The 24,263-nt window shown below is 30.1% G+C and overlaps 2 protein-coding genes across 5 annotated transcripts; both read left to right on the plus strand.

Moving 5' to 3' along the window:
* The first annotated feature begins 3,037 nt into the window (after window positions 1–3,037).
* Window positions 3,038–15,575, plus strand: LOC126838806 (uncharacterized). Of its 4 annotated transcripts, none has more exons than XM_050573522.1 (7): window positions 3,038–3,217; window positions 3,672–3,771; window positions 3,871–4,010; window positions 5,936–6,298; window positions 8,559–8,634; window positions 15,091–15,213; window positions 15,286–15,575. In XM_050573522.1, exons 1-7 carry the CDS (start codon window positions 3,090–3,092, stop codon window positions 15,406–15,408), a joined length of 1,053 nt encoding a protein of 350 aa, XP_050429479.1. In that variant the 5' UTR covers window positions 3,038–3,089; the 3' UTR covers window positions 15,409–15,575. The 4 variants fall into 4 exon arrangements, with proteins under 4 accessions (XP_050429479.1, XP_050429478.1, XP_050429480.1 ...); XM_050573521.1 differs by having other exon boundaries at window positions 8,559–8,632; window positions 15,086–15,213; XM_050573523.1 differs by having other exon boundaries at window positions 3,675–3,771; window positions 8,559–8,632; window positions 15,086–15,213.
* Window positions 15,576–15,767: 192 nt separating this feature from the next.
* On the plus strand, window positions 15,768–24,053 carry LOC126838808 (uncharacterized). Its single transcript, XM_050573525.1, has 6 exons — window positions 15,768–16,390; window positions 17,793–17,853; window positions 21,843–21,914; window positions 23,372–23,508; window positions 23,602–23,719; window positions 23,805–24,053. The coding sequence occupies exons 1-6, from the start codon at window positions 16,261–16,263 to the stop codon at window positions 23,902–23,904; spliced, it is 618 nt and encodes a 205-aa protein (XP_050429482.1). The 5' UTR covers window positions 15,768–16,260; the 3' UTR covers window positions 23,905–24,053.
* Window positions 24,054–24,263: the final 210 nt, after the last annotated feature.

The following is a 24,263-nucleotide window of genomic DNA, read 5'->3' on the forward strand; positions in this document are numbered from 1 at the left end:
CTAGTTATACAAAATAACTGAAAAAAAAAATCTAAAATATTTAATAAGTGTTTCATAAATCATAATTTTCAAGCTGTTTCATTACCTATTCAAACAATTATATATATATAGTATATACATTACATTTATTCTATTTTTAGTAATACAAACATATAAACGACATAACCCACATGTGACCGCGCATTTTTTAAAATTGTACAGAAAATAATTTTGAACATTTTAATGCCTTACTGTTAGTTATTATTTTAATTACTTTTAAACCATCTAATAACAAAACTATGACTCTTAAGCCTCTATTATTGTATAAAACGTACAAGAAAATATCAGTTGTCTATTACTATACTGTTTAAATAGTTTTATTATTAGAGTAAATAAGGGGCGGGCTGGTAGACCAAGAAATTTTCCGATGAGCCTGCCAAACAACAACTTATACAAGGGATTGATGATTTAATTGATTTATTGCACATTTAACACAGCTCATCCGTACGTGATTAAGATATTGTCTAAGTATTACTCCTTATCGGATGCTGGGTCGACACTTCTAAAACAACCATGTTATTCTCTATTTTATAAGACCTTATCATAAGACGTATTGTAAAATATTTTCATATTCAAATATTTTTTTAACATTGTATAATAAGTATAGAATAATTTAACTAAATTTTAATTTAATAATTGTCTTCTGTTCTGAATACTTTAAAGTGTGCAATATAATTTTTTCTTGACATAAAAACATTAACGAAAAAAATTCAAAATATTATAAAATGGTCGTCTTTGGGTTTTTCTGTTTAGGTCTTTCTAAAAAGTGGATGCCATTGTTCTTTCTTAACTAATTATTGTGGCACTATAATGGTTTTTATTTTAGGCTTAGGTAGTGAAATTTTATTAAGTAAACCTCTTAAATTTATTTAATATAAATTACCAAAAATTGCAGGTTTTAATTATTTTAACATGTTAACATGTAAAAGTCGAGAAACAACTTATGTATTTAATTTCAGGTTCTATAAATAAGCATCAGTACCTAATCTTGTGGCTTGTTCATAAACAAACATAATAAGAGGTACAATGGAGTTGGACCACCATTAAAGACCATCTGATTAGGAAGTATAAGTACTAAGATGGTAATTACACCAAAATTGGACATAACTTTGGTAATTTCATACTGTGCGTGTATGGTTTAGACTTTGCTGGTTTTTTATACCGTGCTCGGTTATGACTGTGCTGTTTTAGAATGATTTTATAAATTTTGAGAAAATGTTGAATTAAAATGTTCCAAGTGTCTGTAACGATTTTTAGATTAAATGTTTTTTTTTTCATAGTTCGCACATGTTACACAGTTACTGTCGTGTATATTAAAAAATAACTACACCTAACTAACAGGTGATGTTATACAAAAAAACACTTAAATCTATTAAAACTTTACTAAAAAAACGTTGGCCTATACTTTGTCGTTCAATGCTACAACATCTAGTTCAGAATTCTATCGATTCAGACTGCAGGATTGTTATAAAGAGGGCCAGACAAAGTTACAAATTATTCAACGGGGACGGAGAATAATGGGGCGGGGGAGGTCACATGTCAATATGAATGATTACAGCTAAAAGTGATATATAAAATCACTTTTAAATTTAAAGTTAGTTCCAAATTTGTATGGAAAATTCTTTAAACATAGAACTACCGATAAACATTGACAAACAAAAAAAATATCATAAACCCTTTCCCATAAAAGGGCTAGATATGTATTTCTTTATTCCACTTTTTTAAGCAAAGTTTTAGGGATTTAGATCTAGAAATTAGACATAAGGTAGATCTAGAATAGAACTATAACGTATACAATTTTCTCGAAAATTTGTAGTCAAACTTTTTTTTTATTAAGGAAAACCCCAAAAAAAAGAAAAATTACACTATGACCGTATTCATATTCTAAACTGCTATGTGTGAGTAAATCAAGTCAACAGGTAATGAAAATAATATTTTCATTACATTGTTAATTACGATTTATGAGTTACTATGGCAATACATTTATTGCCATAGTGTAATCAACCCTAATCGTATCTACCCTAATACTAAAATTAATTTTTAAGCACATAATTGTCATTAGGTACAATGCTTTTATCGATATTTGCATTTTTATCTGTGAACACTGGACCTCCCTTACTACCCGCTTACGTATAATACTTTCTTACTTTATAGTTCATACTTTATACTTAAATCTATACAGTGCCTTGGTTTGGACTATATTGGTTGATTGGTTAACGATACCCAGTCAACAACTTAAAAAATATTAGATATTTTAATTTTTTTTTTCTTTTATAGTTATTAGTAGGGACAGATTTAATATATTTTTAAAAAATATAACCAAATCCTTTTATGTTAAACCCGTATTAACTAAAGTTTTTTAAATATTAACATGTATATTTGATTAGCTTTTTAATTTAAGAACCAGTTTCGATAACCAGTTTTGGATAATTAATTTTAAAGTTAATAAAGTTTTAATATTAAGACAGGATGGGAAGTGCGGTTGAGCAATGCACGCAGATAAAAATATGTTGTTAAATGAAGCTTTTATTTTTTAGTCGATTATGGCTACGTACTATATTATATTTAACTGTAATCATTGCCGATTTGTTTAACACAAATATTTGTTTTATTAAATCACATTTTAGTTCTTCAAACTGGTGTTACTCGTTATGACTTTTCACTTCCTTTCACAACGGTGTCTGAATCCGTGACACTGGTTGCTCTTTTTTTTCTGTTTACAGACGGTTCTAATGGGAGTTCTTAATGTTGAAAGGCATGGAAAGGTGTGGAAAATGTAGCACTTAAACAAAATTTGCACGACTGAGATCTGTGCAAGCGGAGTCCAGAAATACTTGTGGTGTCTGTTCTTGACAGCTGTTGGGCCGTGGGGGGCGCTTCGCTATAGTTTACACAACAGTCGCCTAGGCTGCAGTTGCGGTATATCGATTCAACTTTAATTTCCGTGACCCCCGTGGCTACCTCGCGGAACGCAATATCCTTTGATAATCCACCGGGAACGATTTGTCGTTTGCCAAAACGTACGGCCGGGTTCACATAACGACGGTTTCATGACGGTGACTATTCGCAAGAAAAGAGGTGAAGTCCGAGGTCCCCACCCGTCGGTCGTATGTGATAATTCGATTAGCAAGCGAAAAAGCTCCAGGCCCGATTTCAACACGTCCTTGGATTCATGTCGGTAAGTAATTCTCGGTAGTCTCTTTTCGATTAGACGACGACTTCAAAACAACACTCGAGTTCGAGACTGATTCGTGCGATTTTCGACTGTATAATAATACTTCCATATTTGTAACACATAAAAAAACGTCTAATGTTCCAATTCAGAAAAAGCTTCTTCTGACTTATGTTACACTTTCCTGTCGAAGATAAGAAAATGCAAACTTTTATTATTTTGTTTTATTAAAACGATAACGACGATCCGGCTCCCTTTAGATTTCAGAGCTAAATACGCTAATGCAATAGTTTCATCTAATATTTGTACGTAATCGAATTTATTTTGAATATGAGTGGACTGAGAAGTTAGGTAAATAATACAAATATATATTATATAACGTTCCGATTATACTTAATTGTTCCTAATTGTGCATTAACTCGACTCGACATCAATTTTGTTTTTTATTTTTAATGTTAAGCAGTGACGAAGATGACGACGACTTCGTTAGAGGAGTAAATACCCCTTATCGTAGTCCGGCCCTACGGACTCCGGCTGATTCTACTGCTTCGTGGCTGGACGTGAGTTATAGCTAACCATTTCTAGTTCTTTTCTTGTTCGTTGACAATTTCAAAGAACCGACCATTAATATTTACCCATTGCGACTTTCTCGAATACAGGCTGAAGAATGTTGCCGGAACGGAGCTGAGTTTTTAGACGAAGCGACCAGCATACTGCACGATGAAGGCGAGTTTTCCGACCTGTATCACGACCAACTGCGTGTCGAGTACGAACAGTGGAAGAAAATACCGCACTTAAGGTCAGCAGACAATCTTTAAAAGTGCCAATTCAAATTTCCCAAAAGGGAAATCTGTGGTAGCTAATTTTTATTGAAGCGAATGAAATAATAGGTGTGAATCCAAAAGGTGGAATAAAAGACTTTAGCCCACCACTCGGTTTTATTTATTTAAAAAAAAATATTTATGTGATAAAGATATCAAAAATAATTACCGTGATTTTAATTTAGCTTCGACACAAACTTGAAAAGGTATTTTAATGGGTAATGGGACAAAAGATACAAATGAGAACCATGTATGAATTCAAATTTAGGGAGGGAGGACTAGTGCACCTTGTTAACTGGAATGGCAAAAATACTAGGGAGTGGCGAATATAATCAATCGATTTTTTTAGGTATGAGAGGAGGGGGCATTGTAAAAGCGTTGCTTCGGGGCTCTAACCACGACTATGCTAAAATGAAAAATTTTGATTTTAGATAATAAAACAGTTTTACGTACATTATGTTTTTATATAACTATCGATGCTAAAAATACCCCCAAGGTTAAAAGAATTGTAATTCTACTATATTTTCAAGACTATGATCTATAAATACCAAAGAAACTCTGACAGATGCTCATACATAACGAATAAATATACAACATACATATATGGTGTGGGATCATGTTTTCAAAAGACCAAAATAATTATCAACATTGCTATCTCCTTTAATACACCGCATTACAAGTTTATGAGATGGAAACTAAAGTTTCTCAATAAATTTATTATAATACATTTTCAGAAGCATTTATACATTTATGGAACTCTGTTGAAAAGTATTAAAGTTTATAATTCTAAAATGTACATACAACATTTTATTTATATTTATAAACTAAACTGTTACTTTAAAGCCTTGGTAAACACAAGTTATGCTGTAAAATAAATATAACTATACTTCATTATTCAGCGAGTGCCTATTGTATTAGATAAATAAGGATGATGTACGCACGCTATTCTTTTTTATTGATAAAATAGCTGACTCACAGTTATAATTCAAAATTCAGTTTATGGTTCGTGTGTATAATATTATGCACAACACTGTTTATCGTGTTTGTAACAAATCAACCCGTTCAACTACGCTACCCAATTTATACACTCCATTTTTTAAAGTGTCAGTGACAATCGAATTCGATTTGTAATCAAATCTCTAACAAAAGAATATTTAAAATTTCAAAAAAAAAGTGCGAACAAAATCGAAGCTATTTGTAACGCATATGCGGTCGTTTCAACTTCTATTTACAAACTAATCAACCGAATTTAAACTCTTTTAATTGAAATATTTGCTGGATTAATTCTTATGTTCAACTTGGTGTTTATATTTAACTCAGTTATAATAATAATATATATAAAAAAAATGGCAAATAAATAACCAAAAAAATAATCTAAATATAAAACCAAGAATTAAAAATGTTATCAAGCCGAAATTTGCATTATTTTTTATCACTACAACACATGTTAATCGACAGTATAATAGTTTGAAAACTTAACTGATTTCACATTTTGTAAAAAAAAGTCATTAAAGAACCTTTTACAATTAAGTTTTGCCTTGTGGAATGATAAAAACGTCTCGCTTCAGGAACAGTATTGATATCGTCCAAATAACATAACTTACAATTAGCTTTAAAATGTTTTTTTATTGACTGTTTTACAAGTTTAAGATAAGTAAACTACCAGACTAACATACTATCGATAATCTGAATCAACATTTGTTATAGTTATAACAAATAAAGTAAATTTAGGCTTAGTAACGTTTTCAATCACTATATAAAACAACTAATATTTTTACAATTTACATATTATTGTTATTTAATATGAACAAAATCTTGTGGTTTGACTTATGTATTTATCCATCGACAATTTTCAAATATTACAATCGCAATCGACAATTTATATCTTTTGTGTGTTCTTTAGGGTAATCGGTAAGAAAATTGATTGTCCTAATACACCAAGGCTAGACCTCCCAAAACGCAGAAACGTGACAAACGATGACGAACGGACGATGGGTGACTCTGTGGATGATACAGAACGCCGATTGCATGAACTTCGAGACCAAGTTTTTATGATTATGATGGAGTCAATTTGGTTACGAGTATTGGACGAACGTCCTACAACCGGATGTCGACAGCTGAGTCACAAAGATTCGGTCCTACCACTCTATTCACCCTGTAGTATAGAATCTACACTAGTCGTCTCGCCCATATTGCCGGCTGATCGTCCGAGAATCAAGTCCAAAACTCGATTGAATGTCTTGCCGGCAACACATCAACCCCAAAGGTAACTGTGTTTGTTTAATTATAAGTAAGTAAAAGTGAGTTTTCACTTTTCTGCAATTTATACTGTTATGTTTTGTTTTGTCAAGAAAATATTCATCTGATTTGGTTATGTGAAATGTATTTCGATCTATTACTAACAGAGATGGTTGTCCTTATTTCCAAAGTTCAAAATGTAATAGAGAGACCCCTTAAATTTGTTATTACACATATAAAATAAACGTGTAAAAAAATTATTCACGATTAATCAACCCTAACGGCTAACACGTACCACAATGGGGTTAAACTTTGGGGTAGGTTTTTCTTTTTTTCTTTTTATCTTAAAAATTATTCTATTTAAGATAAAAGTGTATAGAGCTTTTATCATATAGTAATCACATTTCCTAAAAAAAAGTTGTTAAAAAAATCAAATCCATTACTTTACAAGAAATTCAACAATGAAAATAGTACATGCTGTATCGTGATAATTGTTTTTTTTCCATAACTTCACCGATCGAATGACAGTATATTACACAATTTATCTAAAATAATATTTTCTATAAGAATGGCATATAACAGCATATATATATATATATATATATAATTATAAGAAATCGGAGAGGCTTGAAAGGCCTGAGTCTCCACAAAAACTAGCAAACATTCCCTTCTCCTACAAGAAAAATGTTGCCCCAATGTTTAATAACATTTAGATATGTTTTTAACAAATAAGAATATATCGATACTTTAGAGCACACGAGTGCAATGCCCATTTCTTTAAAAATCGTGATTTGGTGTCCTTGAATTCGTGATAAAAAACTGAATCGAATTAACAAAAATCGATTTTGACAAAAAAAAATGGACATAGCACTTATGTGCTCTTAAGTATCGATATGCACTATGCAACAATGTAAATATACTTAATGACAATTGTTTAATCAATTTTTTTTACTCTTAAGTTAAAATTATAAATTACGTGCTTTTTAACTTGGCTCAGGGTAAGTTTATGTAATCTAATTATATTAAGCAGTTGTCTACAAATATTTGTTTTATTTCGTAAACATTATTTCAATGTACGAAACGCGAATAAAAATAAATACAACAAATATTATGCCGTTTTATTATTAAATGCTACGCAGAATCATGATAATCATAGTTCGATCCACGTAACTGTTTTATAGCTGAATCGATTATAATACAATATTACTTTTACTTTTGACACTGTCCAAGTATTGTAAGTTGATATAATTTTAGTCATATGATAAATTAACAAGATATATGCTGATTTGTATTAAAACTTTATTGTTTCTATAAACTATTATTAGAGTATTAAAATTGGTTTTAGTTCAATGTTTATGGAACCAATCAAGTTTTATGCAAACCAGCAAAATTAGTGTGAACAATTTAAAAGAATCGAACTCTCAACATGTTCAATTAATACTTACAAAATTACAATATTAAAACTATTAGAGCAATAGAGTAGTATAACAATATTAAACATTTATTTTCCCTTGTCCAAATTTCAAGTTTTAAAACTTTTATAATTTGATTACTGTGTATTAACTTTAACTTATAAGTTAATAAATATATATGATTAAAAACATTAAAACCTGTTTTGATATAGTCATCTTTAACTTTCTTTAACTCCCAGGTAGTTAATATAAAGTTCCTATCAATTTTGAATATTTTTTAACTGTCGTTTATAATGTAAATGTGTTGAATTAATATAGCCAAAGTTCTCTTGTGTTCTCAGATATACCTAACTTTTCACTTCAAAAATTCTTATACTCCCAAAACCGTTTTTTAGTTATTTAAAAGTTAAGTATATAAATAAGCATTCCTTATTACACTCAGTAAATGATTTTGATATTTAAACTACTACTTGAAATCAATGACCATAATATATAAAAAAGTAATCATTTTTATTTTATATTTTATCGTCATTATTTAATAAATCAAAATAATTGACTATTTATTCTCTGAAAGGAACAACATACAGTTTTATAAACAGCAAATGCAATTTAATTCCAAGCAACCTTGTATTTTGTTCAAATCTACATAATTTAACCTAATAAATGATTGATTGACGATCTATTAAGTAGTCATAACTATAAGTTATCATTATAATTTATGTTAGCTTCAATGCGGAGCTGTGATTTTTATTTAACTTTTTTTTTGTGTTGTAATAATTCCTGAAGATTGTGTTGATAAGTACGCTCCTTGTATTGCTCACATTTTCTAACAAAAACCCTTACTGTATGATGCTATTTATTTTTCCTTTGTTTTAGAAATATTAAATATAATCAAAAGCCTTGGTCGAAAAATAACGTTACCAATTTGCCACCAATTGAAATCCATCCTAAAGTGAGTAAAACGTAATGTGCGTTGTAGACCGTATGCTTTAATATTAAATATACATAACTGTATATATGAACATGCTTTTATTTTTAGCATTTTAGCACCGTGTAAAAATTCCAATCGCATTTATTTTTGCTCATAGAAATTTATTTATTACAATCGTCCGTATACTTGACAAAACAAAGTACAATGAAAGCTAAACGCACTGTTTATTGTCGGTAATTGTTTTTCATTGTTTCTTTGGTTTGATTGAATTCTTTTGTGGTGCCAAAATACCCACGTTGATATCGAACGGTAATAAACAAAGAATTATATGATTACATCAGATTTACAATATCGAAAAAAACCAATCGCCAATGTTTGCTAAAAGGCCTAAAAATGATAAAGCAAGAACCCAATTATGAAAACTACGCCATAGAATAATTATTCCAAATGAACGGGACGCTGTGTCTCGGTTAAACATACATAACCTCTATCTCGTTCTTATGCATACTACTCAACTTAATGCCAGAATGTTTTTTTCCACTTGTTTAATTTGATTTCCGTGGTACTGATATATTTTGTATTCCGAACCCGACAAATCAGCTTACGGTACGGCGCGTTTTTAGAGCAACCGGAAATTATGTTTTCGAAAAGAACTTCCAATTATAGGCGATTTCAATTAGAGTTCCACCAGGGTAATTTTTAAAGTAGCGGCTCAAAAAAGTACTTCATATTTATACATTTAGTACGACAATTATATGAATTTCCGTTTTTCTTGTTAATTTTACTTATTACGATTTTTTTTTAACCATTAAATTAATTTTTAATTCCTTATAATGGAATATATAAAATATATTTCTTAGTTATCATAAACAAAAGTCATTACTAAAAAGACGGACTTAACTAATTCAAAATATTAATGAATTAAAATTGATATGATTTTTATTTTGAAATATTTTATTAGTTCACTGCAGTTTTTTTATATAACTACGAAAGATTTGGAACTTCTTGTAAATAAACGCATATGAGTATTCATATTTTAACTGGGTCTAAGGGTATTTTATTTTATTCGTTGTGTTTACTAACTAAAGGGTTGACAAGTCTAGTACATGAGATTAATGGGGCATTTTATTTAGAAATGAAATGTATAAAATATATTTAAAATAATTTCTTTATACTTGCAAAGCTAGTGCAAGTTATCGCTAGAAATACATTTCTACATTGTATTAGATAATATTATTTTTAAGTGTAGCTTTTAAATAAGGGAATAATAACTAGTAAAAATATTTTCACAATACCTATAATTCTGTGGTGCTCGGGGAAAAAGTATTAAGTCCAAAAATTGCGAAAATGGGGATAAGTGCTAATTTTGTATAAAAAAAAATGATTTGTTTGTGAAATTAGTTGTTTTGGACTTAAGACCTTTTACCCGAGCATCACAGAATTACTCCTCGGTGGTAAATCATGAATAAAAATAAAAAGTGAAAAATGTACAGCAAAATATAAGACAGTTTGGAATAATAACTAAACAACCGTAACTAAATTTTCTAAATTTTTGTCGAGGAAAGTTTTGGTCAACCATAACCAAGAAAAGACTACAAAAATCCAAAAAGCTACAGACCATATTACATCTCTGCTATGTCACACCTATAAGATGATTATTAATCGTATCAACGAACAAGTGGAAAGAAAGATCAACGCAGAGCATACTGTTTTCAGTGTCCCATTGGGGGCGGTTTTAAGTATAATAATGTAACTGGGGCAGTTATCTTGAATCGCATATACACCGCATACAACGCGTTCAGTAGCTCAAATCATTGATTATGTAATTATGAGTTTTACATAACCAATGCTTTAACTAACAAATTCGACTATCCGCGTAGTAACAAGCAGTTAATTAATTTTAAGATTTTAATTTCGCCTTAAGCGACCTACCGGGGTTAGGCTCTGGAAGACGTTGTTCGCTTGAATTATTCAAAAGCGATTACAGTAATGAATTCTATGATAAGTATATAATATAGGGAAAGAGAGATTACCTACCGAGTAAAAGCGCACTTCTAATGAATCCACGCCACACCGTACAAGATCATAACTTTTCCGCCACAAACGTGTGTTGACTACTCAACAAATACAAGAAAACGTTTATTAAGTATGTACCTACGTCAAATCGAAAACAACTATGTAGATAATATAGTTCTTAATGAACGCGAAGCCGATGAAACTATCGCGTGTAACAATATTGAAAAAGTTTGTAGTTTGTACCTACATTTCCGTCCTTTACACCAAACCTTTGCAAGAGAAGTTGAATCCAAAGTCTTGATTTTCAAATTTAGTAATAGTGAATAGGTATAATCATTTTGCTACGTGTTTATGATAATTATTTATATGACTATTCATAATATATATATATATATATATATATTATGAAAAAGTAAAAGTGAACATTTGTCCGTGAAAAAAAAAATATAAATAAATATATATATTATTTCTCTTAGCGCATGTCCGATATTATAATATCCACTCCTGAAATGGATACAAATCAAAAGCTTGATTACTATATTTAAAAATGTCGAATGTTATGGATTAGTTATGGATGCTAACTTTTTGAATTTTGAATTAATCGCAAACCGAGCTCTACTACACAATTTGGCGACCATAAAAGCCCTAAATTAATATTACGTTCGTATTTAAACTGTCAGTTCCTCTCAAGTCATTGTAGTATAATGACAAAATAATCAACACCATTCGAGATGAGGAAGTAAAAAAATGAGTCCAATTTTTTCTGGTAGAGAAACGGTTTTTGAACTTTTTTGGATTAAGTGTCTGACTGAAACATTTTCCAATTTTCCAATCGATAAACACTGAAATAGTTTATTTGCTATTTTTTTGGTATAAATAACATTTTAATAAAATTTTTATTTTTTCAATATACCGAAATAACATTTGGAGCCCATGAAGCCCTAGTATATTTGTATTTTATATTATACATTTTGTACAACATAGTTAAAGAGTGTACCTACTTCCCATGTTTTTTTAAGAATTATGCACTAACACATAAAATATTATTATATTAATTTGGTTTACAGTTACATCTATACAGTTTATGATTATTGATCTATTAACTGAAAATACTGAAAATCAAGTGCATGTAAATATTTTCAATATGAACCACGGACTACATGGATTTATATGAACATGTTTTTTATAGTAATTACTTCAGGTTTTTGAGAAGGAAGTAGGGGGAATAAATGTTACACGATTTAAATATAGATAAACATATATGTATAATATGATTTTAAATAATTTCAAACACGATAAATCAATATTAAGTAGTCTTTATTTTGATTTTACGCTGAATAATTCTGTAAAGTTTTTTTCAACAATTTGTATTTCTTACATTCCGTCAAGGTTACTGTCATTATTACAATTACCTTGATGAACCGGCGAACTATGGCGTGTTAAGACAGAAGACTAAAGGCACTTATATTTTTTCAAGAATAACATGAAATTCATATTACAGATTACTTATTCGATTTCTTATGATAACTCAGTACAACATAGGTATAGTACCTATTCAACAAATGTCCGGATGAAATTCCGAGTAAAAAATCACATTTCACTCTTAAACTAAAAAAAAACATAATATGTTGTTTTTTTTTGGAAATATGTTTTTGATTTTTTTTTAACGTGTAACTACAATTTTGTAGTTTTATCTGACGGCGCACGTTGAAGAAGAAAATGTGTATATTTATACAAATAATATCTATGTTCGAGTATAATATAATTGCGGAGTAGTCAATGCAAATCCAATGACGTGCATTGGCGATGGCGTCGAAGGACACTCATCATTAAGTACGACTGGTTTTTCAGATTCATTATAGGATCAACACACACAAAGCAGTAACTTCCTAAGATTATTAATATTATTTTACGATCACATGCAAAACAGCGTGATAATACAATTTAATAATAACATGTTCCCTCTTTAAATTCGCTATTATGACAAAACAATACTTTCTTCTGAAAAACGCATAATTAACGCATGTGCCCGTCAAATTCCAGCTCCTATCCCGCCACCATTTCTGTTTCGTTTGAACTCCTTAGTCTAACACGTGTGCCGTACTCGGTAGTTAATTACCCACACGTTATACATATATTGTTCGCCGTTTCTCTGTGAAGCATATTAAGTACTATTGTTGTTATCGTGTAAATAATTACTTCTTCCTTCCGGTCGGCGACACAAAACTTACGTGTATTATTATTAATTAGTCATTAACATGCGCATGTCCGCAAGACATATTTAAATCATAAAACGCACACGTTGGAATAATATATTGACTTCTACTGTAATTCGGTATAGTAAACAATAATTATACCGTCAAGAATAATATAATTGCAACACGACCTACGCCGATCACCTTGTTTACTCGTTTTACAGTGTGATAAACGTATTATAAAATCATAACTATTATAAAAATGGCTGTAAAACAAACCAACGTGTCAAAAATTTACAAAAAATATAGGGTCTTTAACCTAAAAAACCCTATATACCTATACAGTGATAAACTTTTATTTTTATATACTATGTAAACATTTGTAAAGCGTTCAATGTTTCTGAGAGTAATATTAAAAATTGTACGAATACTTTAAACTGCAGCTGACATAATTAAATATATAATTTATTTATTAGTATTAAATACTATTTCATATTTTATTCAAACTTATTTTATAAAATAATTTGATTTGTACTTTACTTACTACACTTTATTTTTCAATTACATAGTTATCTACAATGGTATAAGTAGAGCAGTCCTAAACTGGAAACCAATGGGAAAAATACCTCGAGGGAGGCCCAGGAAAAGATGGCTGGATGTTGTGGAAAAAGACCTTGAAAAATTGGGAGTACAGGAATGGAGGGAATTAGTTCAGGATCGAGAGAAATGGAGGGATATTATGATGGCGGCCAAAACTCTTAGAGAGTATTAAGTGCCATAGGAAGAAGAAGAAGATAGATCTACAATCCTACCATTAATAATTTAAGTTCTTCGTCTAATTAATTTTCATTGATCTTTGCTACTCGATGAGTGTTATTTGAATTACATATTAATAGACAATCGAAAAATAGGACTATTCGTTTGTTTTCAATTGCTCGCAGTTTAGTTTAATAGGATTTAGTCGAAATAATGAGTTAAAAGGTAATGGCAAACCAGCGGTACCAGCGAAGTACCATTATACCAATGAATGCCACTATAAATATAAATCTTAAATTTAACATTGCATCAAGACCCGGAAAGTCAATACAGCTGTTAAAAACATAATATATATGCCTAGTCACGAACAACATATTCTTAGTCAATGGTATTATAAAATATTTTATGATGGGCCCATTATGTTTCAGCTTTGTATTAAATCAAAAACAAGGCCGCACGTTTTATTTCTTCAATGTTCACATTACAGATTTTATTTAACTTTTGATTTACAAAAAAATTAATTATTTCAAAGATTTGATGAAGTTTTAAAATAACAATAAAAACTATCAGATGACCATTCATATTCTATTTTATATATAAAAAAAATGGCACAATGCAATGTTTTTGCCAACTTTGCACTCGGGTCGTTGTGACGACGAGCATGTCATTTAATTTCCCTGCTTTTATTTAATTTTGTGAATAGGCGCACTATACATCAGCTTGTAGCTAAACAATTAACATAATATTATTTGATTTCCATTTTCCCTGCTAATTTATTTTGCCGTGTCAACTTGCAATTAACTCTATTATAATTATATTTTGTTTTACGTAATAGTCTCGGTGTATCACTTATATAAACTAATTTCAATGTGTATATTTATATATATATAGCGATCAGTATACTCACAGCCCGTTTTATTGATCGAAAACATGTCTCACGGGATAAACTATGACATTTCGTAGAGTAATAGAATTTTTATAATTTGTTTTTTTTATAGAAACTTACAACTGTCTTCGATTTTTTGTTTAATCGCCAAAATTATGAAAAGTGTACTTTTAATAAGATACTTACAATTTCTATGACGGTTTTTGAAAAACAAACTTTTAAAAATCAGAGAACCGCGCTGACTGTAAAATGTTTTAACTAAAAAATGATTCAAAGATTTTCCCGTAACTATTTTTAACCAACAAAATGATATTGAATGTATTTCTAAAAGATAATTCGAAGCACTATTATTTGAAAATGAATTTTGAATTTTTGAATACGCATAGTTTTATGATATTATGTATAAAAATCAAAAAGTCTAGTAGCTATTTTCGTTAGTCTAGATTAAAAGTCAAGTACAGTTTCGCTGCGTCTCAGCCCCGGCCTTTTTTCGTACGTAAAATCTAGTAATTTATGTTTGTTACAACTGGTAGTTACTTTTAAAACTTAACTTTAGAACGTATAAAAATCATTACGATAACGTTGTAATGCGGCGATAACGACGATTTTCTGATTTTTCAAAAGATTACGGACAAGACTAAACGATGGTTTTCGGCTGTCGGTGCTCCGGGCAGGAACCACGTGCCCTCGCGGCCGGCCACTTCGGCCTTTCAGTTATTGAACTCGCATACGGAGGATACCCCAACGGTAAGCTATATTATAACCGACCATTGTTTTGTTTGACATTGGTTTTTCCATAAAACTGTTTTGCGTCGGTAGATAAACGTGCGTTTCGACATATCCATCGACGGCAAGAGCATCAAAGGGCTGCGGAAAAAAAGTTTTTACCATAATAACAATGATTATCGTTCGTCGTCCATTTGGCCGCGTAGCCCAAAATGAATACAACTCCACATAATAATGTTAATATTATACTCGGAAGTTGTAGAAAACCGCAGCTGTACAGGTTGACGGCGACTGGCTGTCTGTGGGCATGGAAATAAAATAAAACGATGATCAATGCCGTCATGAGTACACGGTAACTATACATTAAATCGTATAGGAACAATTCAAGCCCGAAGTTAAATTTACTTTCCCCACCGCCGAAATCGAAGTACACTTGTCTTGTGTGTTTTTATTTTTACACTGTGGCGGCCGGTCTGTCGCCACAGCAGTAGCGGCGGCGGAAGGTCAAGCCCGTCCGAAGGTGAGTCGGTTTGGCAGAACGGCAATTCGTGCTAGGATTTCTACAATATTACATGTATCTGTGCCCTATAGGATACATACAAACTGCTGGTCGTGCATGCATATATAATTATTGTTGTTGTTTTTATTATTATACTATGATCCGAAATTTTCGTCCGGAGTACCGCAGTAGTGTTTTGGACAACGTTGCCACCGCTGCCGCCTCCAACACCGGTAGTGCACGTCCACCTTTTGTAAGCAAAGTCCGTTGGCCGCCGGTATCAAAAGTCCTCTAATATATTTTATAATATCGTTGTCGGTTGACTTTTAAAAAAATCGATAAACAATAATAATATTATGCGCTTTCGGACTGGTTCTGCCGGAAACCGACATCGGCTGTGTTCTTAATTTTATTGAACTCCATCGAAAAACTTACATCCGTCCGGTACAGACAAGCGGCGGCCAGAAACATGTATAATATTACCCTACAACTATTCGGGCAATAGTCAACATCGAATTGGCTACATATTTTCAAAACAGTGTGTAATTACCGCTCATGCACAACTAACTATGCACAACATGTACAACAACAACGTGTACGGCAAGCTCGAGATGAACGAGTACAAGTATTCCAAGACGGCGGCCATGCTCGACAAACTCGTTCACGTGATAAGGATATTCGGCGTGTTCACGGCCATAGGTGAGTTTGAATGATCCATATTATTTTTATTATTATCAGATAAACCTATTAATTAATAATATTTTCATCACTAGTCAGAAGACAGGCCAACAAAAAATATGTACCGACACTTGTCCGCCGATGATCACACATTAAAATGCGCTATAAAAATAACTTGTTTTCTTTTTGTTGTATTCAATTTTTTAACTTTAATCAGGACACAATCTGGACCGGATATAACTTAACCTTTGGCCGTTACTGACGGACTATCTTCCTTTTAATTTTTCAACCTCTTACTGCTAAATTATTTTTATTTCCAAACAACGTATTTTGACAACTGTAATTGTTTCATTATTCATTTAAATATTGGTTAACTGTTATACGCCAGAATCAACAATATCACTATAAATTTCATTTTTATGTTTATAAAAAAATGCCTTCATCTTAGACCCATTTTATATTATATTGATCCGTAGCTCGTATGGTTACTTAAACACCAAGGTTAGTCATACCCAGCGTGTTTATTTATCGAAGATAAATATATATTTTTATCTTTCTGACAAAGCGAGTTAATTTTTGGGTTTTGTTAGCCTAAGCTTTAAGTTTATTTTTTATTTAAAAATATATTTACAATCTGTAATGTTAGGTACAATGAGTAAATTTGAAGAAAAATATACAATGACAGGACGACATGATAGAAGGGGGTGTCCAGTAACACTACTTCAAATAGATTTAATTACATAATTAAATAGTTGTTATAAACTGCTTAATTTTGCTTAGTTTGTTTTTGTTTTTAGTTTTTAAGAAAGTCACGTGATCAATATCGTTTTAAACAACGAGGTGGATTGTTGTTAGGGAGCGTAAGAGAAGAAATATTGGATATCAGTGGATTCGGATGATTTATAGTGTTAGAGTGGAATTTTTTATAGTGAGTGGATGCAAGAACAAAAATAGTAGGAACATTGAGGTCGTGGTGAAGTGTACGATTACTTACATACCACGGCGATTTAATTAAGAGACGGAGGTTAATTGATTGAAAGGATTGAAATTTAAGAGATATTTTTTTAGTTTTAATGTGAGTAGCCCAGGTTAGTAACTTTAAGTTAACTTTTTTTCATCAATATTTTCCCCGATCTATAGAACTTTCCTATTATGGAAAGTAACATTTATTTAAAATCTAAATGACAATTGAGGAGATAATTTTAATAATAAAATATAAAAATGTTTTTTCTAGAACCATAATTAACTTGTGTAAGCGGATCTTTGAACTCATACTAAAATAACTTAACATTTTATTAAATATAAATCATCAACCATAGTCTGATAACTTATGAAAAAATATTAAAATAATAAGTCGACTCTCGTGCATTCTACTGTAACAAATATATTTCATTAAAATGTTATTTTTTAAATTTATTTTCAGTTATGTTTGGCGTGGGCGTTGACATTGCGATCCACCAATACGTTTTTGGGTTTTATATAATGTAAGTATACGTCACTTGTATTATTGGAATTTATAATGAATGTTTATTTGTGTTAAACAAATCAAATATAACGATGACCGCTTGTCGATGGACGTTTTCGCTATTTATTTTACTGATCAGTCGACATTAAATAGCGGTTAAATATAGATGAATGCTTATTGACAATGCACTACTAAACAAACATTAATTGCATAACTATTCTGCTGCTATTGATGTCGTGAAGGTCGAAGAACATAATATGACAAGTTTCATGCACTTTAGGACAATGACGCTAACATCTTATGTTCATATTTGGCCCAATAATGGTATATTTATTTTAACTAATAAGAAAATTGGCATTTGACGGGATACTTGCTACGGTTAAATAAGTTATATTTTATCCCCGCTTGATACATAATAGTTTGCTTTAATTAAATGATCAAAGTTAAAAAAAAAATGAAATAATTGTATAACATATGTATTTTAAAACTATAAAATACGTACACTTGTTTTGAGGACATTTTTTTGGAACTTATTCAAACATTTTATCTGAATAACTGTTTGTTCATTTATCGGAACACAAAATAAAAAAAAACCATTTACAAGCTGTGTCATTACTTAATCAATCGATGGCCTGATCTCAGTAGTCGTTACCTACTAACTTTGTGTCACTGCATTATTAAATTATGATTTATGAGTTGTAACCGGAACAGCCATACTTGACACAAATATTGTATATTACCCTAGTGAAATGCCCTGAAGGTTTCTGATTTTCCCAGAACTGCTTTCATTTGTAACATTTCCATTTTTGATATAATACGTGAACCAAAAGCAGCTAACTATAGATACTATTGAAAGTTATAAATAAACATGATTCACTTTGTTTGTAAACGGATAATATAATTTTATTCTAAGACTAAGTTTTTATAGAACGCCTTTGACATTTAGGTATATTTAAAACAACCGGACTAGTTCGTTGCAATAAAATTAATTATTTCTAAACATCATCATCATTTACTCAAAAGATAATTGAAATTTTGTACAATACTACATTTTTATATGGCTTATAAAAACGTTAATAGTAATATTAACATTTTTAAAATGGCTACAAAATAAATTTTGTCCAATTAAAATTTGAATACAACAGACAATGTAGATAAACAAACTGTTAGGTACCAACGACGTTACATCACCCCTCAAATGAAAATTTAAAATATGCCACTGCTTTATAATATAACTTTATCATATGTAATTATAATTATTATGATATAAATATAAATAGTTATAGATAATATATTTATAACTAAATTTGTATCTTTTAATTTTGGACAGTCAGGATATTCCATATTCCTTAGGATATTCGTAATTCTTTTGTTGAACATTAATATTCATTAAAGGACAAAAAATAGTAAAATGTATCTTTTTATAAAATCCGGAGTTTTAATGCCATATCCTTAAAAATAATATTAAGAAATCGATTAGTGGAAAATTATAACAGCATGTAAGCAGATAATCTCATGGTTTTAACCTTTAATTTTAACATAATGTTTTATAAACGATTTAAAAACAATATTATGTCGGGCACAGTTATTTTTTTTTTTACTTGTTAAATTAATTTAAAAAACTTAGATAAGTTCAAAGTTACTTGAAAAATAATAAAACATAGGTATGCAGTCAATAATTTGTACAGTTTCAATAAAAATTAATTTTGAGTAAGTATGAACGTTTTCGAAACATCTAAGATTTACAGTCTAACAAACGCGAGGTAAAAATATTAGAAGGGAATTTACTTTTCAAAGTAGCTTTGCTACTGTGTAAAATTAAAAATTGTTTTAAAACTTGGTAAGTTCATAGTTATTTGAAATAGCAACTTATAACGAAACTTTTAACTTTCTAACTCGTTAGTGTCCAACCTTAAATATTTGTTAGTTGCCTATGTTATAACAGTATAAAGATAATTAAATATAGGTATACGTTACTATTCAATTTTTAAAATCTAGTGTTCTGGAAAATACTAAAAATGTTAAATCTTTGGTCATTTTATAGTAATTATTAATAAAACTAATTTGAGTATAAAAGTAGGTATTACGTATAAAACTGCACACAGACCGTTATTGTAAAAAAAAAAACTATAACCTCATTTATACAATCCATAAATATGTTTAATAACTATATTTATATATTTATGTGCTGTTTGTGTGAGTGTAACCAATATTTTAAGGCCCGATGAGTTTTTAACACATTTACCCAAATCCCCTGGACAATCCCTCGGGTGAACACATGGTATAATTATAAAAGGAGTATGGTGAAAAAATATTTTTTTTCATGCTTTTCCACAAAATTATAAACTTATAACTAGCAAAACTGATAAATTAGGTATAGTTAAAACGCTGGACAAAACTTCTCTATTATTTTTTTGCTCTAAGGTTGCTCTAACAATAAATTAGAGTGACGGAGGAAGCGGTAATAATCATTTTTCAGAATTAATCTATAGAATATTTAATGTTTATTAATTGTTACGTTTAAACGAAAATTACTGATTACCTTGCAAACTCTAACGTTAGGTTAAGCTAATAGAAAAAAAAAATGTTCACAAAATTTCACCACTGTAGTTCAATATTTACCCGACCCGATGAACAGTTAAAGTTTTGCATTTGAATAACATTAGGTTTTCGTAACTTTTTGTTTGCACATGTGTGGGAAAAAATCTAAAACCAATGAGTTAAGCTCAAGAAAATCATAGACTTTCAACATGATTTTTATTGAATAGGTTTACCTATAATATATAATATTTTAAAAATAATGTACAAAATACACATGAAAAACATAGAAACTGCATGTACAGTTGAAATTATAAATATAAATTCACAAGCATACAGATGTATATTAAAATCATTTTTAAAAATACAATGCGTATGTATAATGCACCAGATTCGAAATCGACAGAAAAGTAGCTATCAATTGAAAAATGTCATCAGGTTCTCAATCCATAAGGCCTATAGAGTCATATTCTGTATATTATTTTAAAAAAATTATATTTAATGAAAGTCATGTGGAAAGTCCATGAAATTCTCGAACTTTAAGCACACACAAACCAATAAACAAAAAGTCACGAAAACCTAAAGTTATTCAAATGCAAAACTTTTACTTCTCACCGGGCCGGGTAAAATATTGAAATACAGTGCGGTGAATTTCGTGTGCCTACATTTTTTTCCAGGGGTAAGAAGCAAAAAAAAGCACTTGGAGCATAAGTTTTTGACCAAAGCGAAAATAACGGACAACCTTATATACTAGCACATTTTTCACTGTTTTTTTCCTAATTGAAATAACTTGGAAAAAGTGAAGTGAGAGATAATAATTTTGCCGTTCACGCCTTGTTGTTAAAATGAAAATACCATTATATTCAAAACTAGAACATTAATTATGATATTTGAAGATAACAACAATATTATTTCTCAACGTACAGCTGCGGTATAAACAAATTGCAAAACAATTAAGAGTCCTCATAATTACTGTCGAATAATCTTCCAAATCGTCCGTGTTCGTATTACGTATATTGATGTTAAGCCATTAATCCTTTTTAACGACTACACGAGCCGGAACAAAGGATATGCGCCGGTAAAATACGAGAATTAGGTCAGCGCCAAAGAAAATACAACAAGGAAAAACTATAAATAAAATTTACCTTGTGCGCTGTAAGGTGTTAAACAAACGTAGTTTTCTGTTGAAAAACTGACAATTATTACCAATAAAAATATGATAAATTATTCATTAGCCTTAATGATTCGTATGCATTAGTAGTTATACGATACAACACAATTTTTTATATTATAAAATATATTATATTTGTAAAAAACAATACAATATTATTATAAATACCTACGTTTTTAGAAAGTGCAAATAAATTGATTTCTTTGGCAGTTTAAGCTGCTTTCGGTGGATTTACTATACTTTATATTTATTGTACACTTATAAATATATATATAATATACATTTTTTTTTTTTTGTAGATCATTGTCAATGTTGGTGTTTTTTCTGGAAATCACGTGGGCCATCACTTTATTCCTCAACGTTTGTTTAAAGTAAGTAACAATATACATCAATTTCAGTTTTAACAAAAACTATCATACTTAGTGTTTTTCTAACTATCTGTCTATTTCTCTTATTTGGCTTATTAAAACGGTCTGTTTACGTTGAGGATCTTCGCCGCTTCTACTCCGCCCTTCCACTTCTCTTTATTAAGTGCTACTCTAATTTCGAGAGATACATTTGTTTTTGCTAAGTTTGTATTAGGTTCAATATCGTCCCGTCTTTAACGTGATCCATTTGTCTTGTATGGCCAATCTTTATAAACCATCAGCTCGTCAAACGTGTTCTTTTCACTCCAGTCTTTATGTATCTATCTAGATGGCTAAAATGTATGATAACTAAATTTATATTACCTATAACATACTTATATGATGTGTTATAAACCCATATTATAGTTGTAGTAACTTACTGCTGAGGATAAGCACTTAATCGGGGACTTTATTTAAAGAGTGTAGAGTATACTTTTACATTGTTATTATTATTATTATTATTATATTTTTTAAATGCCATTGGGTGAGAGAGATATTAGTAGCCACACCGTTTAAAGATGATTGAAATGACACCTCAAATAATTAAATCAATCCAAGGCCTAATATAATTGAGGCGCATATAGCGCCTTAACTCACAAAAAATTAAACTTCGCCCATTAAAAATTTTATAATAATATAATATTTCAAAACCAAATTGACCCAACCCCTAAAAAAAATGTAACCACTAAATGGCAGAACTTAATTTTATCGGAATTAGTATTTAAACGATGGAGTCTGGAAAATTATAATTGCTTTTTTTTCTTAAAATAATGGATTTGAGGGTTAAGCTTTTCTGTCGATATGCACCTGAATTTACACTTGATGTCCCTCAATATTAACAATAGTGTTTAAGAACTAAAAAGGTATAAATTTAATAATCTTCCTAAAGTACCTATGTAGATAAAAAACAAAACAAGTTTTACCGCAACATAATTTTTTTTAGTTAAAAAATAATTCCTGTTGCTATAAATATTAGTTGACATAATATTAATTAAAATACCATAATATACTTAACGAAAATGTTGCCTAACCAAAACTAAAAAGGGCTATTTATTAAGGGGTGTAATGTTTGACATGAATATTATTATTAGGAAACGTTATAAATATGTCATTTAATTTTAAAGTAAATGACTTATATACTCATTAGTGATGATACTCCCAATATATGCAATGCATAGGTACTATATACTTACAACAGTAATTTGTTGTGCACATTACATAACGTAGCGAATCTTTAATTTAAAAAAAGAAAACGCATTTATTAAACGGCATTTTTATATGTAAAGTTAAAAAAATGTATGTAGGTAAACCGGTAAAAGGTTTATTTCGTTTTAGTCAATAGGGACATATATTATATGTATAACCCTTGTGTTAGGTACTTATATTATACGGTATACCTATTACCTATATTTTATGCATAGGGACGAATTTAATCCAATTTTCGCGTGTTGGGAAATAGTGCTGTGGCTGCGGCTATGGAAAAAGTCTTTGTTGTATACTCTGTTCTCGGTGATATTCTTTTTATGGCCACATGGTTTATGGCTGTCTAACGTTGCGGGTATGTATCATAAAATCGACGATTTCTAATGTTAACGTTTTAAGTTAAAGCACTGGCTAAAGTATAAATTGCCATGATATGTTTTCTTTAAAGGTGGTTTACTACTGTGGTTGTCATTCCTGTATTTAATCATCACTTTTAAGGATAGTGTACATAGGCGATCGGACTTTATGTTTGTATCCAGGGGAGAAACGTCCACGGCTTACGACCAGTGAGTACCTGCTAATTTTTGACTTGCATACTATATGTATATTTAATTAATAGTACAGCAATAATTATAATATTGTCTTGTCTAGGTATGACGACATAACCGATTTGCTGGGCGACACTATTCACGTGTCCCTATCGGCCGACAATCTTTCAGAGTTGGATCAAGATGGAATTTTAGAATTATAATAATTTATTTTTAAGGTTGTGTACATATTATATCTATTAGTAATAACCGTGTAAATATGATTTATTTTTGTTGTTAAACATATACTTAGATTAGGTAATATTATTATTGTTTTAATAAAAACTCATTGAATCATTTCACCAAAAATTAACTCTAGCCCATGCCACAACTCGTTAAGATTAAAGGTTCAGTACACTACGATCTACAAAATCTCAGCTCACATTTTGTTCTTTGGTGAAAAACGTTTTACATCAACACAAGAATAAAATTGTGTTTTAAGTTAACTTTAGGAATGAAAACATTCATTTAATATTATTGTATGATTCCAGTAATTTGAATCAACATATTTTAGCATTAGTCA

Source organism: Adelges cooleyi, unplaced genomic scaffold (assembly GCF_023614345.1).
Source record: "Adelges cooleyi isolate 19-005CV unplaced genomic scaffold, UGA_ACOO_1.1 ACOO_flye_CR_arks_rails_tigmint_CR_PRNA_30, whole genome shotgun sequence".
Lineage (NCBI taxonomy): Eukaryota > Metazoa > Arthropoda > Insecta > Hemiptera > Adelgidae > Adelges > Adelges cooleyi.

Coding starts and splice junctions, on each gene's coding strand:
- LOC126838808 (XM_050573525.1), top strand. CDS start 16,261: ATGCACAACATGTACAACAACAACGTGTACGGCAAGCTCGAGATGAAC. Junction 23,509..23,601: donor ATGGCTGTCTAACGTTGCGG/GTATGTATCATA, acceptor TTTTCTTTAAAG/GTGGTTTACTACTGTGGTTG. Junction 23,720..23,804: donor ACGTCCACGGCTTACGACCA/GTGAGTACCTGC, acceptor TGTCTTGTCTAG/GTATGACGACATAACCGATT.
- LOC126838806 (XM_050573521.1), top strand. CDS start 3,090: ATGACGGTGACTATTCGCAAGAAAAGAGGTGAAGTCCGAGGTCCCCAC. Junction 3,218..3,671: donor ACGTCCTTGGATTCATGTCG/GTAAGTAATTCT, acceptor TTTAATGTTAAG/CAGTGACGAAGATGACGACG. Junction 3,772..3,870: donor CTACTGCTTCGTGGCTGGAC/GTGAGTTATAGC, acceptor TCTCGAATACAG/GCTGAAGAATGTTGCCGGAA.